Source organism: Odocoileus virginianus, chromosome 4 (assembly GCF_023699985.2).
Source record: "Odocoileus virginianus isolate 20LAN1187 ecotype Illinois chromosome 4, Ovbor_1.2, whole genome shotgun sequence".
Classification (NCBI taxonomy): domain Eukaryota; kingdom Metazoa; phylum Chordata; class Mammalia; order Artiodactyla; family Cervidae; genus Odocoileus; species Odocoileus virginianus.
Window position 1 is genome coordinate 16,506,324 of NC_069677.1, and position 20,464 is coordinate 16,526,787.

At 41.2% G+C, this 20,464-nt stretch overlaps 1 protein-coding gene across 3 annotated transcripts in view; it reads left to right on the plus strand.

The window, feature by feature from the left end:
• Window positions 1–20,464, plus strand: part of ATP13A5 (ATPase 13A5) — a 112,842-nt gene that overhangs the window by 41,992 nt on the left and 50,386 nt on the right. For all 3 annotated transcript variants that reach the window (XM_020882626.2, XM_020882623.2, XM_020882624.2), the window contains exons 9-14: window positions 84–212; window positions 7,418–7,588; window positions 9,865–10,022; window positions 12,712–12,900; window positions 16,783–16,844; window positions 19,339–19,489. In XM_020882626.2, coding sequence (XP_020738285.2) covers window positions 84–212; window positions 7,418–7,588; window positions 9,865–10,022; window positions 12,712–12,900; window positions 16,783–16,844; window positions 19,339–19,489 — 860 coding nt within the window. The remainder of the gene's footprint in view (window positions 1–83; window positions 213–7,417; window positions 7,589–9,864; window positions 10,023–12,711; window positions 12,901–16,782; window positions 16,845–19,338; window positions 19,490–20,464) is intronic.

Consider the following 20,464-nt stretch of genomic DNA (forward strand, 5'->3'; position numbering starts at 1 on the left):
TTGATAAGAATTCTTGGCTGTTTTTATTGTTAGGTAAAAACAGGAAAAGTTCAACTGATCATGAAAATGTTGCTCCTATATAGGTTTGCAAGAGCTGGAATCCCGTCTCTTGGTTCCTGGAGATGTTCTTGTTCTTCCAGGAAAACTTTCATTGCCATGCGATGCTGTTCTGATTGATGGAAGTTGCGTGGTGAATGAAGGCATGCTCACAGGTAGGCAGTTGTCATGGAGCTTCCTCTTTCTTTCCTTCCAACAACCAGGTCAAGTGAGCAAAGCAGATCAGCATACACTTACCTGCTTTATGGACACAACTTAGTGACTGAACAACAACAACAAAGGTATTGAGAGATAGATGGGGAAGACACATCCAGACTATTCATGTGAATGAAAGCAATATACGTAGATAAGAAATATTTAAAAATAAAAGAATGAAAACCACGATACATATGAAACTAGAAGAAAAGACTGATACAACTTGGAACTAATTACTTACTCCATGAGTGAGATGAATAAGATGCTTTGAGTTCAGAGGTGGGTGAGAGGACCCTACTGTTTGATACACAATCTCTTTATAAATATGAGGATCGTTTATACACCTGTTTGAACAAAACACAGGCTAAAACTGTCACCTCACAATTGACAGGGCATAGAGATTTTATCCAGCCCTGTATTCTGTAGATGGAAAACTGAGCCCCAGTTTTCAGTGGGAGAAAGATTGAGTTGGGTCTTCCAGAAAGGCAGTAAAACAGTTCCGTTCTTTAGAATCGTGTTTCCAGTTGATCTCACTGAGCAAAAAACTGGTTTTCTAGTTATGGCTTGAACTGTCCTTGTCCTCATTTGTACTTTGTACAGTCCATTTGAATTTGTGTAATTAGTAAGGCACTATCCATAACATATTCTTTAAGCCAAAAAAAAAAAAAAAAGAAGAAAATACACAGGGCATCTTAATAAAAGAAGAAAAAAATCATACAGAAACACGAAAAAAGAAATTATTGGTCTTTTGAGTTTACAGTTGGTACATTTTTCTGTTTCCAAATAGTGTAAAGATAAGGAAAAGAAAAAACACATGCACAAAACCTTTTAACATTACCTAAACATAAAGAGAGTCATTCTCTCATTCATAAATTGTTCAACAGAAGCATATTTGCCATTAAAAGATGAGCCTGCTTAATTTAAAACTGAGACAAGAAAATGCAGTTAACATAAACATGTGCAGTATAATTACAAAATACCCCTTTAATGTGTTAAGATCTAACTGCCTTGTAATGGTAGTGATGAGGATTTGCATACTGATTGTATCTCTCATCCAAAATGTTGCCATAGTATCTCAAGTACAAACCTCACACTGAAGAAAACCTTGCTCTTCACTCAGAGGTAATCACTATCTCTCATTCCCAGTAGCCTGAAGACCAAGAACAGTGTCTCCGAAGGTAACAGAGAGCATGGCAGTGAGAATAGAGAGGGGACACACAGCAGGGTCTACTGACCTGGAGGATCATGCTTGCCTGATTCTTAGGAAAACTCAGAAAGTCCCAGAGAAGCAGCAAAGGCAAATGTGCAAAGTTGACCTAAAATGACCTCAAATGGTCAGTGGCTTTTCTGAGGGCCTGTTTCAGGAGAAATAAAGTCATCAGCATTAATATCTATGCAACCTAAGTACTGATAAAGTCAACTTTAGAGATAAACACATAAAACAGAAATATATCCATCTCTTTCTCATTAATTTCTTGAAATAGACCTCAGTATCAGCATGCTTTGAATATTTTATTACATAGCTTGCCTAGATCCTCCCACTCACTATGTATTCCTGGGAAGGATCCTGATGGAGTAATTAGATTAAGGTTGGATTCCTGAAACTGCAACCGTATTTCTTGAGTATGTGTTCACAAATGTGACTCAGGTAATATCCCCCATGTGCAAAAATAGTCCTTTACATATACAGAAGTCTTTATGTAAGAAGAGTAGCAAATGTTCCTAGCATCTCTATAGCAATTTATACTTTCATAAACAATTTTTATCTCACTTCATTGTAGCATAAAACAAATTAGACTAGGTGCTATTATAATACCCAATTTACAGATAGGGAAACTGATGTGAAGAGACTAGGGCTGCTCAGCTAATGAGTGAAAGAGTCCGAGTTGGAGGTGAATTGGCTTCCAGGCACGAGGGACCGCAGGAGTGAAGACAATGATTTGAGGATGGGTACAGCTACTGTTTTTTAGTTTTGTGTCTCCTTGCCTTTTCCTTTCTCAGGATTAGTCCCATTTATAGCACATGCACATTGCAGAATTTTCCTTAGCATCATCTTAGCCTCTTCCTCTCGTCATAAACTCCACTATGCAAAAAACTCAACTTTATTTTTTACCTACACTTCATTTTAATTTTGGCTTCAAATTTGGCCATTCTTGAAAGTGTGTGGTGTGAAGCATCTGATATAAGTCAGGTATCCCATCAGTTAGCAGGACTTCCCCAGTAGCTGGCAGGGCCTCCCCAGCAGTTAGCAGGACCTCCCCAGTAGCTAGCAGGAGCCCCACCCCTGCACCCCGCATTCTAGTCTGGCTACAGAAGTTGTGCCAGGTACTGGGGAGAGGACCCTGGTCTAGGACACGCTCCTCTCTGTGGTTGCCTCATGCCACTCAGAGCTTGGGGAACGTCGGGGACCTATCTACCAGGAGGCAGACCTTAGTGACGTTTGCTCTCAGTTTCCACAAACTTCTAGAATGTTTCCATGTCCTATTTTTGGTTCGGGCCCCTTCTCTCATAGACATACAATATCCAAGCTCTCTTTAGACTTTCTTCCAATTCCTACTCCTTGGATTTTTATTTGGCTAGAAAAGTTGTAAAGGAAAGGCATGATGAGCAGAAAAGCTTTGTTCTTACTCTCAGGTGATCTCTAAAATTCATGGTAAATTTATGAGTGACTTTTGAAACTCAAAAGCCAGTCCCTTGCTCTTTTCTTGTGCCTCCTGAGACAGTGATCCCCTTCAAGATTTAGCTCTTCCCAAAGGGTCCAGAGGAAAAAGGGAGTACCATGGGGAGAAATTTTTTCCTGGTAGCAATAGCTAATTTTTCTTAGCTCTCATGAGTATTCAGTGTTATGCTAGCGTTTTACACATGTTTTTTCATTCAATCCACAACTCTGTAAAGTGGGAAAATCTGAGGTCCAGAGAGGATAATTTATCTGCCTAAGGTTACACAGCTTGAAAGTGGTAGAGCTGAAATTAGAATTCATTTGTTTATTCGTTCATTCATTCATTCCACAAATGTTTATTAGCTGCTACTATGGAGCAGACGCTCTACTAGGTGCTGGGGAGACAGCAGTGAATAGGCAGATTTCTGCCCTCATGCAGCGGACTCTAGTGGGAGGACAGAAAACATGAAGGTAGATAAATGACATAAATTCCCAATAGCAGTAAGTTCTATGAAGAAAATAAAATACTTAAGCCCAGCCATTTTGTCCCCAGAGCCTACGCTTGCAATTACTGTTCCTCGTTCTCTTAGGGATAATTATGAGGGGGAGAGGTAACTTTCACTCTGCCACAATCCCCCACCCTCCCTCTGTTCATTAGAATTACTAATCTATTTGAATCATATGTGCAGAATCACGTAGTGATCTGAACTGGACACAGAAATTCCCCTAAGAGGTTATTTCATATTTATATCCTGTCAGACAAGCTTGTAGTTAGTGGATAGATCAGATCTTCTCCTCTCTTCCCGTTTTCCTTTCTTTTTCTCTCTCACTCCTGTCTTTCTCTCATTTATTCAGTCAAGTTTCAGAGATGCCTGCTATGTGCCAGCACTGCACTGTGTGCTGGAATCAACAAGAGAAATGAGAAAGGGTCCCCGCCCTCAAGTAGTTTATGATCTGATGGTCCCAGAAGTATAAATAAACAGGGACCTAACCTTTCAAAACACTGTCACCATGCAGAGACATCTGGCTCATTGTGGACAAAGGAGGGAGTTTCAATTTCACAGCAGCCAGGATCTTCAGGTCTCAGAAGCCAAGTGAACAGTTGGCTGTGAGTGTCTTTCCTTCTGAAACCCTCTCCACCCTATATAGATCTCCAAACTTTTATTTGGAGAATCCATCCTTTCCTGGGATCCATGGGAAAATGCTGAATATAAAAATTTTAAATGTCAAAGTCCTTGCCCTCTGAAATTACCTAGATCATGAGAAAGAACCTAAACTTGTATAACTACACTCAGTACAACTGTGTTTCCAAATAGGAAATATGACATTATCTTGCTAATTGAATAGCAAAAATCTGATCAGATTTTCCACTGATTCTAGTGCTTTTTAAATCTATGAGCCCAGAAGTGTTATTAGCATTTTTATTTTGTCTCTGAAGCTTATTCTTTTTGAAGTATGAGCTGATTTTCTTTGTATCTGAAATATCTGGTTGTACATCCATTAGGCAAAGAAGAGGAAGAATACTGGCCAAGAATGAGAGTCAGTAATAGAAAGCATCCATAGCCTAGCTTAGCTGAAGTCTGTGTAGACTGATAACAGCCAAGGATGCTTAGATGGTGGTGGCTCTGACAACCTAGCAGGAGAGTTTGAGGCTTATTAGTAATGGCAATTGAAAAGGTTGAAGGATTTTTGAGAAAAGAATGAGATAATAAAAGGGGCCTCTGTTAGGATTCATCTGGAAATGGTTTGGGAAGACTGAATGCGGGGACAGGAGGGGAGGAACAGTTAGGAGAATGGGAGATAAGAGAAAATAGATATATTAGTCTCTGACCCAGTTCTTGGCACAGGGCTCTTGAAACACTTGTAAATTCCTACTTGATTAAAGCACTAGGAGCATCTCTTGTTCTAAGGAGGCCACTGTTGGTGGATACCTGGATGGCTCCTTGATGGGGGCTGGTCCCCAGAAAGGCCAAACAATGATTAGAAGCTTGCAATTTTCAACCTCAAACCCCTTTCTCTATAGAGGGAAGAAAGGTTGGAAATGGAGTTGATAATTAAGCATATCTACATGAGGAAGCTTCCATAAAATCCTAGTAGTATGGAGTTCAAACAGCTTCCAGGTGAATGAGCACACCCACATACCAGGAATATGATCCAACTCCAGGGGGACAGAAGCTCCTGTATTCAGATCTCTCCCAGACCACTCCCCAGGTATCCCTTCACCTGGTTGTCCATCTGTGTCCTTTATAATACTTTTTAATAAACAGCTAAATGTAAGTAAGTATTTCCCTGAATTCTGTGAGCCGCTTTATAAAATTAACTGAATCCAAGGAAGGGATCATGAGAACCTCAGATTTATGGGTCATGTTTCAGAAGCACAGATGACAAACTGGATTTGCAGCTGACATCTGAATGGGGTGGGAATAGTCTTATAGGACTGGGCCCTTAATCTGTGGAATGTGACACTATCTCCAGATAGATGGTATCAAAATTGAATTTAATTGAGTTAAATTATAGGACAATCAGCTGATGTCACAGAATTGCATGTTGTGGAGGAAAAAAAACCCTACACATCTGGTGTCAGAAGCTTTGTGAGTATGGCAGTAGGTATGAGACTAAAGACAAAACACATAAGAAAGGATTGGAGATTTTCTTAATTCAGGACTTCAAAGTTGAGAGGTTTATTTGTGAAAAAGATTGATTAGTTCCATTGTAGCCTCAGATTACCCAGAGGACATGTTTGCACTTCAGAGAGCTAAACAAATCACAGCTAATCCATTGTTAATGCAACCACCAAGAACCAGACAGAGATTGCCATTTAAGCCACTGGGACCTAGAAAGATGAGTCCAAGAATGACACAGGAAGGTATGTTAGGACTTGGAAAATCATCCTGTGAAAAGGCAGATTATGGAAAGAGGAGGAATCAAAATGGTTCTGAGATTGTAAATCTGTGACTCAGCAACAGGGGAAGACCATAAGAGAAAAAGAAATTTCAAGAGGAAATTTGGAGCTAAAAATATTGATACAGATTTTAGAAATGTTGAGTTCCAGAGGCTAGTAGAATATCCAGGTTGGGATGAACGGCCAACAACTGAGAAGCACCAAACAAGGGCCCAGGAGAGAGGAAAGATGGAGCTAGGCATTACCGGTATATCTTTTTAGGCATGCTAATTAACGGAAGTACCGCTGAAGTCATCCAGAAAGAGGAAGAGGAAACCGAGGTCCTATCTTGATACATTAATTTCTCTTTCACTGCAAGAGCCAAAAAAGATCATGAAGAATATTTTTTTCCTTCGAGATTTGAGATGTAATTAACATACAGCACTGTATAAATGTAAGTTGTGTAGCATGACTTGACTTACATCATGAAATGATTACAAGTTCAGTGAACATCCATCATCTTACAAAAAATAAATAAATAAAAAATTAATGAAATTTAAAAAATTTCTTATGATGAGAACGCTTAGGATTTATTCTCACAACAAATTTCGTATATAACATGTGACAGTATTGGTCATATTCAGTGTTAATTATATTTATCATGTTGTACATTACATCCCTACTACTTATTTATCTTATTGAGAAGTTGGTACCTTTTGACGATCTTCATCTGTTTCCCTCTCCTTCCACCCCAGCATGAAGAGTATTGAAAATATTGTACAGATTTCCTGCAGGCATCATTTCTCACCCATCTCTGTACTTCCAGGGCTACTTTCCTCTATCCCAAACTCAACATTCCAAACACCCTCAACTGCCATTAATACCCAGAGCACACCATGCTGTTTCTTTTAGATCTCCTAAGAACACTCTCCCGTCCTCCTTAAGGTGACTGAGTTTATTGCCTTTCAATTGTCACCTATTACTTGTACACGAAATCTTTCCTGATCTTCCTTTTGGTTTGGCTCTTCAGATCACCTAGTTCTGTTACCAAAATATTTACCACACTGTGTTTTAATTAATTACTTACTGATATTTACTGTCTTGGCTTCCTGAGCTAGGAGGTCAGAATTTCTGTCTTATACATTATTATGTTGCCAACATCTAGAGCAATGCCTGGTATGGAATAAGCACTTAGATATATTTGCCAAATCAATGGATGAATGGACAGATAAACAAGTGAATAAGAGGCAAGTAATAATAACTATACACATGCTTTGTAGCTTCTTCATGCCTAGAATAGTGCTGGGCTTAAAGAAAACTTAGGAAAATGATTAAGTGGCAACTCCTTTCTCTAAAATAGGATGCTTTTTAAATAAAAAACAGTAAGCCATACTGGCCAGGTATGGGAGAGATAGGCAAATCTTAAACAAATATTTGAAATATAATCAAGTATACCACTGCTTGCATCACTAACATCCTTAAGAATAGTCATCTGACTCTTGAGATAGGAATGAACAACCAGATTAACTGTGATTTCTATCTTTTCTTGAAACTGGTGAATACCAGTAGTAATCTAAATTACTACCCAAGTTTACACAAAATCAACAAAATACCATCTTCTTTAGGAGAAAGTATACCTGTTACAAAGACACCACTGCCCCATGTGGAGAACACCACAGCCTGGAAATCCCACAGCTTGGAAGATTATCGGAAACATGTTCTTTTCTGTGGAACAGAAGTTATTCAGGTCAAGCCCTCTGGGCAAGGGCCAGTAAGAGCAGTTGTTTTGCAAACAGGTCAGTAGACTCCATTTTTGTAAACATGGTCCATTATTAGAGGTGGGGGAGCTGGATCATGGAGTTTGTCACATTCTGGTTTCCAATGAAATGCTTGTTATTCCAGGTTGCTGCCATTTCCGACTGAACTGTTCATTGTGAATACTGTTGTTTGTGATGAAGTGCATATGGGGATGAAGTACACTTCCTCAAAGGCAAACACTATGTTCTTGGTTTTACTATGTGTCCATAGACTTCTTCTCTTTTCATTCTGTACTTCCTCTAAGTGATTACCAAGAAAATAGTTTCAACCATGATCACTTAAGAAATTTTTCTTTTCAAAGAGTCATATACCAGGCTGTTATCTCAAGGTTTTTGCTGGATGCCTTCAACAGGTCCAAAGATGCTTCAAAGTCAAGGCATCTACAAGGGGACTCATCCTCCTCTAGTGCCTCTTTCTGTAGACATCATCACCATCTAGCAAGTTGCTTCATATTGTCTTTACTCCTCATTTTCTCTCCTACTAAATAGGGCACCACATCCTACAGATTCTTCAAATACCTCCTGTGTCCTGTTGCCCTCCCTCTTCTTCATCCTCATAGTTGGTGTTATCTAAGCTATCATCTCATGTCTAAATTATTATAGAAGAGATAGATATTTATTTGAAAGTATCCCTTTAACTTTAACCTTAAATATTGTTTTTTATGCTTTGCTCAATTTTTCTCTAACCTATTCCTCAAACTGTCACCAAGTCACACTTCTAAAACATAGTTTGGAGCAATTCATAAATACCATGCTCAAGAATGTTTCAAGACGACCCATATTAGTCCCATTCTTTCACATGACATTACATAATCAATACCTTCCATGGTCTGGTCTCAGCTCTCTGTATTCACCCCTGACCTGTGTTTCTGCCACCCCACATACTCATAGACCCAAAATATATCTTGCATTTTGATATTTCTATGCTTTAGTTTAGTCCATGATTCAACTTTTCTACCTAGTTTTTTAATCAAAAATAACAAAGTCGGAGGGGTTTTTATGCCCCTCCGGTAGTCAGTGGGCATGAGAATATCCCTCAAGCTGCTGCCTAAGAAAACACTAATGGGTGGAGATCATGGAAACTCCTGATTTGAGCTTGTAAAATTCTAAAGCAACAGGTTAGAGAAAACTCAGCTATTTTCCTTCAAAGTCTACAAAGCCATGTTTGAGGAGAGCAGATGTTCATCAAGAAGTGGGATTAAGGCATGCTTTGTACTTACAATACTGATTCATGTCTGGAATATATAGTAGTCACTCTTTTTGCCAGTACTTTAGAGGTGAATGAGTATTTACTAAGTGCAATGCATAGAGGGCTAAAGAAAAGCAAATGTGAGATACTCTTTGCCCTCAAAGAAGATTATGATCTGATACAAGAGACAGATGGATTTATAGCTAACAAAACACAGTGCATAGAGGGATGTCATACGACCAAGTGGTTTTTATCCTTTTTTGAAACTGGCAAATACCAGCTCTAAATTATAGACAGAGGGAGAAATTACTTTGATTATGAAATATGGGAGTAGAATTCGGGAAATACTTATTTGAAGAGATGGTATTTTGAGCCAAGCCTGATACAGTGGGAAGGATTTTGCCAATCGTATCAGAGAGCTGGAAAAATAGGCTAATTTGCATCTAAGAAACATAAAAGAAGGAATGCATGGAGGCCTTTTGGGACCAGGGAGCAGGGACTAGGGATAAACCTAATGAGGCAGGAGACCTCAAATGCCATGCCTGCAAATTTAAACTTTATTCTAAAATGTGTGTGGTCTGGAAGGTTTTTGAGTTTAAGAATAACATGACCAGGGGCATATAAGATTACTTGCCTTGTGTTTTACTTTTCTCTTAATTTTCCATTACTTTCAACTCATATTTTTCTTTTTTTTTTTTTTCCCATATTTTTCTTTAAGTCTTCTTCTCTCAGCATCTCTTGTTCTCTGGTCATTGCCTTCATCAGCTCCTTGGTCTTTTTCTGAGCCCCATATGTGAAGTGGGGGTTGCATTGTTTGAGCCATTGAAACACTGACCCTCAGAGCAAGAGAAATTGAGAAGGGCTAAGTGAACACCATTTATTATTCCTGGCAACTTGGAAGAATAATAAATGTAAAACTGTTAGGTCACAACAATACTGCTTTAATTCCATATTCAGATGACTCTATTAACCAATTCTTAATTCAATGCAAACCATTTTTTTCTTTTTGGTTTTAGGGGAAAATGTATTAAAGGGCCTTACACCACTTGTGATTATCTTTGTGTAGGTTATAATACAGCCAAAGGGGACTTGGTGAGATCCATCCTCTACCCCCGGCCTCTGAACTTCAAACTGTACAATGATGCCTTCAAGTTCATAGTATCCCTGGCCTTCCTTGGAGTCATGGGTTTTTTCTATGCCCTTGGTGTATTTCTGTACCATGGAGTAAGTACTTCGGGGGTAGGGCTTTTTAATAGGATAACTTTCTCAAGGAACTTAACCTAACTAAAGGGTTAGATAAAATTTCCTTTTAGTCTCATAATTCTGAATCAATGTCATCCAATAGTGCTTTCTAGACTGATGAAAATATTCTATATCTCTACACTGGTCAACTTGTTAACCATTAACTATGTGTTCACTGAGCACTTGAAATGTGTTGGTGTAATAAAGAAAATAAATTTTCAATTTTTTAAAATTAAAATAGCCACATGTGATTAGTAGAAATTGTATTGGAAGGCGTAGCTATTAACAGTTGTGAAGTTCACAGCTCCTTTCACCACCTGGATGGGAGTGAAAGGTTACTGCATGTGTGGCATTTGTGATATCCAAGCCCAGAGGAATACATGTTCCCTCAGAGGAAATACATGCTTCTCAAACATTGTAGGATGGGGAAGATTTGGTCTTAAGATTAGAAAGCAGTAAGGATATACACATTTGAATGACAGAAATGCAAAGGCAGAAAAACACAAAGGAATGCTGAAACTATCAAGCAGTTATGAAATAAATCTAATAAGGTAGGATTAGATCAGATTAAAGGGGATATTGAATGCCATGCCTAGACATTTGGACTGTTTGAAAGGGTTGATGCATTTGGGTGTGTATATTATCAAGGGAATACTCAACACATCAGGCAGTCAGTGAGTTGCCCTGTGTTCTTGTTGGGTTCTGAGATGAAATTGAATGTCTGCTTTTACAGAGCTGTGTACTGTATGGATCCGCACTTCCCTTTATAAGCTTCATGATGTCTAGTTTTGTTTGGATGTCTCTCTGAATAGTTGTGATGGCTGTACAGGAAAGAGTTGTAAAAAATAAGCCACGAGGTCCTTTCTGGTCCTGAGAATCTGAATCTGTTATGAATTTTGCAGTCTCTTCTATAAAACATGCTGGGATCTTAGTGTGGGCTTATAGGGAAGAATAAAACATTGTGAATAAAAGGATCCAAACACAGGTATGAAACTGGGAGTGAGTGGACTCTTTAAAATGCCCAAACTGACGGCATTGGTGATGGCATAGAAAAGTGTGTGTGTTGAGAAGCACAGGCAGTCACAAGAATTTTTAGGCAATGTTTATGTTCAAACTTGAGTTCTGCATAGTCATTGCAATCTGAAATAAACTCTCAGAGAGCATTTCTAGGGGGGAGGAGGGCAGAGGAGACCAGGGCACATGGGCACCAGTAGAATAGAGTCTGGAAAGAGTGAGGAAGAAATTCAAAACCAGTGGGGCTGGAATTTGAGGTAGCGTGCCAGTTTCCTCTGGAGAACATAAGCACTGAGCAGGAAAAGAAGCAAAAGCCCTCTCCTATGGGCCAGGAAGCCCTGGTGGTGACTGCATATAAGAGTTTCTTGGGCGAGACTCAATGTCCAATACACACCAAAGCAGCATTCTCATTGCATACCCCATCTTCTTGTAGGTCTGGACCTGCAGACTTTTTGGCTGCTTCTATCGGCAACTGGCTCAGCGTTAGGCAGGGCTGAGTCTTCAGGGTTAAAGCTCTTCTGTGGCTGGGGTTGGAAAAATCAGGAAATGATGGATTTCATGATAAACTAGAATTGGCCCAAAGATGTGCCAAGTAGCCATTGTTACTAAACTTGAATCTATGTTTCCAATACTGAAAAGATAACTTTATGGCTAAAATCAAGGTAATTTCATAAAAACCTAGGCAAGGTTGTAGAGGGAAGGCCATTAGTTAATAGAGCATGGGAAAATTATGCAGCCTGTGATTTGATCTCGGCCCTGTCTTTGTTAGTCTTGTGATCCTCGGTAGATTGCCTGGAATCCTGATTCCGTGAGACTTGGCTTGGTAATACGACATATCAGTCACACATTTGTGCCCTCCTTCTAGATGAATAGTTTAGGGATTATATTTTCACCAGTTAACCAGCATGTGGCCTTGGGGAAGTTGTTTACTTTTTAAGTCTCAATTTTCTCTTCTGTTAAATGGAGGAAATAACAGTATTTACATTACAAGACGGTTGTGAGGAGTAACTAAACAGTGTGTGTACACAGTGCTCGTTCCAGGGTGTGTATCCAGTGAGAACAAGCTAGTTTTATTATTGGCTTCCCCAGAGCAGTAAATATATGCCGAGATCGTGGCAGAATCCTGGTCCTAGTTTTCACCAGGTTTCTAGGCACTCCACGCATGTGTTGAGCACCTTCTCTGGGTCAGAAAGTGCTAGGCTCTGCATCTGGTGATGAGTAAGATGAATTCCAAGATGACTTCAAAGATGCTGTGCCGGAGGAGTTTGTAGAACTGTTGAGAAAGCAACAGTCAGGCCATGTGTGAAATATTACAACTCAGGTCTAGTCCCAGTGACCAGGGGTCCAGAGGGTATGCACATGCCTGATGGGCAAAGAAGGGGTGGCCCTCTGGGTGGACAGAGGCTGAGTGGAGAGAAGCGGGGTCAAGCAGGACAGTAGGATGTGGGCTGTGGGCCCAGGGTCTCCTTTCCTCTGCAGTGGGTGACCATTTGTTGATTTCTGAGACTTGGCCTGGAGAATACTCAGTCCAACCAAGACAGCTGGCTCATGATGACTCTTCTGAGCTTCCAGAACTCCATTGGTACGACAGGAGATGGAGCCAGGAAGGGTGCCCATGCTTTCTGCCAGGCTAACCTGTGTGTCCCTCCCTCCCCAGGCCTCTCCACAAGACACCATGGCCATGGCCCTGCTCCTCCTCACCGTGGCAGTCCCTCCCGTGCTGCCAGCTGCCCTGACCACAGGCATCGTGTATGCACAGAGGAGGCTGAAGAAAAAGAGAATCTTCTGCATCTCCCCACAGAGGATCAATATGTGTGGGCAAATCAATCTTGTGTGCTTTGACAAAGTATGAGCTCAACTCCCCAGGTTGGAGGTTAATGATTTTGGGACATGGCTGAGTCAGGAAGGGCCTCAGAGACTGTCTAGCCCAGCACCCTCCTGGGACAGATGGGAACACGGAGGCCACAGAGGTCACACACGGAGCTGGTGTGAAAGCATGTTCTAGAAGCCTGCTCTCCCAAGTCCTGAGGAAGTGGTTTAGCTATCACATCAAACATTTCTTTCCTGTCAAATTTAATATTTTCGCGCCTGTTTCAGGTTTCAAAATAATCTCTTACTGTAATCACTTTTATGAGTGACTGGCTTTTTTGAGGCAAAAAAAAATATATATATATGAGAAACATTTCTATTCCCTTGATGCTTTGTCCAGAGCTGAAGGGAGCATATTCATTTCTCCTCCATTGCTTCTTTTCAGGAACTGGAAAGCAGGGGCTGTGACCTGTGTTTACACACTCTGGTCCCTCTTTTCCCCTTTGCTTCCCAGGATGTCGAGCCTCAGGACTGGGGCGGATTGTCTGTGCTTAGGGCCTGGAAAGGTGGCAGAAGCGAAGTGTGTTCAGAGGAGGGGATCGCTGCCCTGGGACAGGTCCCAGGACCCCTCTCTGCGGCTCCTGTGGGGGACCAGGCAGGGCTGCAGTATCAGCCACCTCACCTGGGTACCTAGTTTGCCAGCTCTACTGCAGGGGTCTGGTCTGGTCCCTCCATGTCTTCACTTTGTTTTCATGAGAATAAATGATGAAGGTTTTGCTGCTTTTTAGATAACTGACGTTGGCAGAGAGCCCCATTAATGAGATGTTCCGGGCTCTTGAGAAGCTCACGAGCTAATTGAGGAAGCAGGTGACAGGGAAACATAGATGATGAAAACACAGTGAAATGCATGCTAAATAATGAGCCAAGCACTGGGGTGTGGTTACCTGCCGCAGGTGGGAGTCAGCTCTGAGCTGTGGCTTTGGCTGTCAGGCAGAATGGGCCCCAGGCTCAGCAGTGAGCAGCCCAGCAGCACACAGATACCAGGGATGCAATAGGCAGGGAGCCAGACTCTGGGTGGTGAGAACGTGGCTGCGTGGTCAGGACGCAGCTGGGACTGATGAGCCCAGTTGCTCAGGGCTTCATGTGCATCTTCAAGATGGCTCCTTGTCCTAGACAAAGAGGTCAGGAACAGAGAGCAAAGGCCAAGCTGGAGAGACACCATGAGCAGACCTGATAAATCCTGGTCCCCAGGTAGAAGTGGCATCGCTCTTACATCATTTCAGTTCTATTCTTTTCTAGTTTCCTTTGACAAAGAAACCTGTAAGTTTAACTTAACAGTAGCTACCTCTTAAATTCAGGGCCAGAGAACAACTCTTGACAGCAATTCCTATTACTGACCCAGCAGCCTCACCAGTGTGTAGAATATAGGGGGGAGATTTACAAAATGTGTTCATTATATATCTGTTTCTAAAACTAATTTTTCCAGAGGTGTTCCCTTTCCTTTCTGTAGAAAGTTTTTCCCTCCACATCCTCGTGCTCCTTTGCTAGACTGTCCTAAGGATGCTCGGCAGCAGACTTGGCCAGACTCCATATGTCGTGATGGCATCTTATTATGCAGACTCATGATTGGGAATCAGCGAAATGAGAAATCTAATCATGAATCTGACACTAAATTTCTGTGCGACTTTTTAAGATAAGATAGTTGAAGTACAATTCTCTGTTTCTTTCTAGCTTTCATATTATAAAACTCTACCACCATGATGTTAGAATAAAACCCTCCACAATCAATTGAATTTCCATCTAGTGTTATTTCAATTTAGAAGATATTCACCACTGGGCTTCTGAGTATATTTATGCCCATATATTTCTAGTTTTACACTGGTTTGTTACAAGTTCTTTAAAACAGGTTCTTTCTCTCTCTTTTCTATTCAATTCAGTCTAAGCCTATGCTAGTATTTATACTAAGAAGTTTTATTTTTCTATCTTATTCGCTTTAGAACAGCAACTGTAATTTAGTGCTTTTTCCATTTATGGCTAGTTTTATTGTATAAGGGTTGCTTTCATATAGAGAAATAACTTTGTCCCTTGTCTATTTTTGCTATGGTATCATCTCTGTTTTCATGTTCAAGATATTGATGTTTTAAAACATATCTAATCATCAGGAAAACATTTCAGTTTGAATTAAGTTGCTAACTCTTGCTGAAATGCAGCATCTCAAGAGCCTTTGGAATCTAATCACACAGATTGGAGTCCTTATAAAATATAGGAGGTACATGAAACAAGAGGTGCTTTGCTCTTTTCTTTTGCTGTTGTTGTTGAAGGAATAACCTACATGAAGCATGTTAGCTCCCCTTGAAGTCCAAATTAGTTAATAAAACAAACTTTCCTTGTTTCTTTAACCCAGAAGCTCACTACAGACTTTGTCTCTCCACATGCTTTTCAGAATTCATTTAACATTTGTCTTATGGTGGAAGTCTCCAAACAGCCTGGATCCTGGTTCTTTCTCTCCAATCTATGTGCCACTGGACCCTTGGGTTGCTCATTTCACCTTTATACTGAGACTGTCTGTACCCTATTTACTCAGTTATAAGAAGAGAAAGCACTGCAGACACTTCGCTGTAAAGCATGGTGCTAATGCAAATGTGCCATGATGATAAAAGATATCATTTGATGGAAAACTGAAAATTTCAGTGTCTTATATGGTGATGATTTTCAAGAAGAAAGTGTCAGAACCCTGGGTGTCAGTGTTGAAAAGGACATTCCCTAGCACTTCGCAATGCATTACTGACAGTTAGAGCTGAGCCAGTGGTAGCCACCTCCTTACTCTGACTGGGTGTAGACCAGGCCGAATGCCATTGGCCTACTGCATAGACACTAGGGTTTGTAATTAATAATCGACTATGAAGCAATGGGCAAATTAAAAGTGCTGTGATAGCACTCAGCCCCATTCTGGTTTCTCTGCTACATTACCTGACAAACACTTTCCCCTGATACAGCAAATCAACCCTCCCCACCACTCTCCTCTTGATCTAATAGTCAAACCCATTCCTGGGCATTAATTAATATTTATTATGAGCACTTCACTTCTCTCTGTAGTCTCAAAGCCCTTTATCAACATTTCATTATCAATCTGGACAGTCACCATGTCATCCATATTTTTAGGAAATAGCTGTGAACGGCAGCTATTAGGAAATAGCTGTGAATATGGCAGACTAGGAACTAAATAGTCTTGCAAAGAAAGAAAAAAATTCTGACCTCTGCTTTAGAAAGACAGCAGGTGCCAACTGAGAAGTCAGACTTGAGCTGGTTCTTGTTGTATTTCTATTCACTGAAACTTTCTCATTCAGCAGCAGCAGTGGTCATGGCAGTAAACAAACAAAATGAAACGCTTGCATTTGATAATAATTAGTGACTAGACCCAAGCTAATTTTCAACATGGTCTTTTGGGAATCATTTGTCACCAACTGAATCTTTCCTTCAGGTGCTCTTCTCTGATTTAAAATTTGATGGTTGCCAGTAAGGGCTTGGCCAATATTTTATAATAAGTATAAACGGAGTATAACCTTTAAAAATTGTGAATCACTGTATAGTACACCTATAACTTGTAGAATATTTTACATCAACTATACTTTAATGAAATATAAAGAACAAATTAAATTTTTAAAAGAATCATTGAACAAATGGAAAATAAACATTTTAAAAATCTGTTTTTAGAAGAAAAAAGAAAACTAATGGAGAGCTGAGTATCACATTTACTACAAATATAAACAATAATGAAATTTTAAATAAACATCTAATGTAAAAAGAAAGGGCTTGGGACAGCTAAATGTACTTTGGTTTCTTAGGAGTTTGGGTTTTGTATAAATTATAATTAAAAGCTCTAACTCTTCTGCTAAAACCCATTCTAATTTTTTTGTAGACTGGTACTCTTACAGAAGACGGACTAGACCTCTGGGGGACTGTCCCTACTGCTGACAACTGGTAATTGTAATGAAGACACTGTAATGAAGACAGAGTGTGTGATTGGTGGGGCTACCAGTCCATCCTTCCAGTGTTGAGGGATGAATCTCACATAAAATATACATAATAACTGGCTGGTGCTGGCTCCCCATTAATCTAACTTGTTAAATGAGTTCTAAATTCAGAATCAGAAGGGGAAAGTAGATCTTCAAACTCCACATGAAAAATCAAATAGAATAAGGTGGACGGTTAGGGAGTTGAGTGAATAAAACAAAAAAGCAAAGAGTGAAATCAGGACTGTGCTTAATTTAAAATTGCATAGACTTCCTGGGTGGCTTGTGAGGTGGGAAATCCAGAAAAGAAGACCTCCATCTCCCCCCTCATGGAGTTCACACTCTAGTGAGATGAAAGGTGCAAATGGACCCATCTGCAATGTACCACATAGGCTGGGAAAAGAATTAAGGCACAGATATCACAATAGAGAAGAAGACATAATAACGATTGCTTGATAAAAGACACAGTCCTAATTTTTATAATAACATAGTGAATAAAAGGTAGAAATTCATTTTGAAAATGAATAGATCAAGGAATACCACCTGGAGGAGATAAAAAATGAGATGGGTTTTGAAGGGAGTATGGCTAGAAATTTTACAGACGAGGTTTAAAAGCTGGCACTAGGGAGCGGAGCCGAAGCTGAAGCTCTAATATTTTGGCCACTTGACGTGAAGAGCCGACTCATTGGAAAAGACCTTGATGCTGGGAAAGATTGAAGACAGGAGGAGAAGGTGGTGACAGAGGATGAGATGGTTGGATAGCATCACTGACTCAATGGACATGAGTTTGAGCAAGCTCTGGGAGGTACTGAAGGACAGGGAAGCCTGGTGTGTCGCAGTCCATGGGGTCGTGAAGAATCAAACAAGACTTAGCAACTCAACAGCAACAACAGGGAGTGGAGAGGGCAATCACATAAACACTACCCCCAAAACAGAGCTGGAGACAGGAGGGAGTGCCCATCCTCAGAGAATGCCCCCTGCACTCCCTTCCCTGTGGGGCGGGGCCCACCTTCCCAGTCAGAGTGGAGACACTGCTGCTCTTGAGCTCTGGTATACCACCTGGGCTCCAAACAGTGGCTGAGGCTGCTGTCACTGGACGATTCATGCAGGGACTCTCCAGGTTGGTGCCAGGGTCCTGGGTACAGCCCTGGCACAAGGGAACAGTAGTCAGGCAGTGTGACGTTGCAGAAGATTCCTGGGCTGCATATCAGTGAACTCCCTGGGCTCATATTAATGTGCCTCTGCTTCTGGGTACCCGGATGCACAGATAAGGTTTTGGTCCAGACAGGCAGACTTCTACTGACCAGAGCAGCGAAAGGGGAAAGGGATGTTTGCAGTTTCCATTCCTTCTTTCCCTCCTTTTCCCCTCGTACTCTGAGACTTTGAGAGAAGTAGAAACCCTGGATACAGTTTTTATTCAGCTGTAAGATGGGAGGGGAGAATGTCTACTGTCAAATAGGGAAATGAGTTTTTTCATGCTAGATATCCATGCCAGGAGTTTTAAGAAATAGGGGTGAGAGCCAAAGGGCCAACTTGTGAGAACTATTTGAATCCATGCCTGCTTTTTTTTTCTTTACTGTACTTATTCATTGCATTTTGGGGCCATGCTGCACAACATGGGCTTCCCTGGTGGCTCAGATGGTAAAGAATCCTCCTACATTGCAGGAGACCTGGGTTCGATTCCTGGGTGGGGGAAAATCCCCTGGAGAAGGGCACGGCAACCCACTCCAGTATTCTTGCCTGGACAATCGCATGGACAAGGAGCCTGGCGGGCTACAGTCCATAGGGTCTCAGAGAGCTGGATACAACTAAGCGACTAAGCACAGCATAGCATAGCATATGGGATCTTAGTTCCATGACCAGAAATTGAACCCATGCCCCCTGAGTTGTAAGGGTGGAATCTTAACCACTGGACTGCCAGGGAAATTCCCCAGCCATGCCTGCTTTTACTTGAAGACAACAGAGCCAGCAGGCAGGCTTCCTTTCCATCCCTGCTACCCCACTGGCCTGGAGACTTCTTGTCTCAGTTGGGTCCTTTTCTAGAGACAGCTCTGCAATTTGCAGATGTCAGCTCTGAGCCTTCCCACAGTCTGCCTTCCCACAACACTGCCACCCTGTGGGCTGGCTGCAGGCAACCTGACAAAAGGCTCTGTTGTTCGGTCACTAAGTTGTGTCCAACTCTTTGCCACTCCATGAACTGCCGCATGCCAAGTTTACCTGTCCTCCACTATCTCCTGGAGTTTGCAGAAACTCATGTCCATTGAGTCAATCATGCCCTGTGATTATACCCAAACACTCAGAATTTATCATACAAGGTATGGGGGTGGGGGGGGGGGTAGCTAGTGAAGGTTTTGAGCATAGAGGTGAGGTATCAGTGAAGTTTATCTCAGTAAAACTGAAGGGCAGGGTGTGCAGAATGATTTTGTGGAAGATCTTAACTTGCTAACTATTTTCACTACCAGTTTCCAGGAAGTCCACAGCTTCACCTCAGGCAAGGCTCTGCCCTGGGGCCCACAGTGTGCGGCCATGGCTAGTTGCCACTCTCTGATCCTCCTCGATGGGACCATCCAGGGAGATCCACTGGACCTCAAAATGTTTGAGGGCACCGCTTGGGTAAGGTGATTATTTCGTGGTTCAACTGAATGAAGAAAATGTGAAGAAATATCCAATACTCACTGGGAGTGCCTAGGCTTTCCTAACTTTGGTTGAAACCCAGAGAATCATAGCAGTGTAAGAATGAATGAAGGTCTGATCCTACCTGAATCTCCCAATCTCTGCTCCAAAACTCTACAAACATTTGCAACATGATATAGTGTTCTACCATCAAATAAATTTGGGAACTGATATTTAAAGAAAGATAATTTGATTTCTTGACTATAGAGTTTCTTTAATGTCAATGTACGGTGGTATATTGTGAATATTCAAGAGAGGATATAATATGCAGCATTTACTAAACCTGTTTCACCACAAAAGCCTCGACAGGCCAAACTATAGCAGAAACATCCTTGGAGAAACACTCATCCAAAGCCGTACTGTAAACACAGTAGCCACTAGCCACACTGGCTGTTGAGCATATGAACAGTGGGTATGCGACTTAGGAACTGAATTTTAAATTTTTAAATTTTAAATAATTGAAATAGCCATAATTGGTTGATAGCCACTGTATTATTAATAGACAACATAGGTCTTAAAAGTGTTAGTCGGCTCAGTCATGTCCTACTCTTTGAACCCCACAGATTGTAGCCCCCCCAGGCTCCTCTGTCCAAGGAATTCTCCGGGCAAGAATCCTGGAGCGGGTTGCCATTTTCTTTTCCAGGGGATTTTCCCAACCCAGCGAAAGGGTTTGACACCAGAATGGAGGCCCCTCAATCCAGTGGGTTCAATTTCCTCAGCTGAGTGTGAATGACAGGCTGAAGGATATAATTTCCTACTGGCGACTGTCATGACAGGATGGGGAAACTACTTGACTCTACCACTCTCTAGCTTTCTGACCTCAAATCCAGAACAAACATTCTGAATCATTACCTCATATGTGTATTTAGATAACAATGACTCTCTTCTGGAGCTTTGAAACTGTGAGCCTGAAGG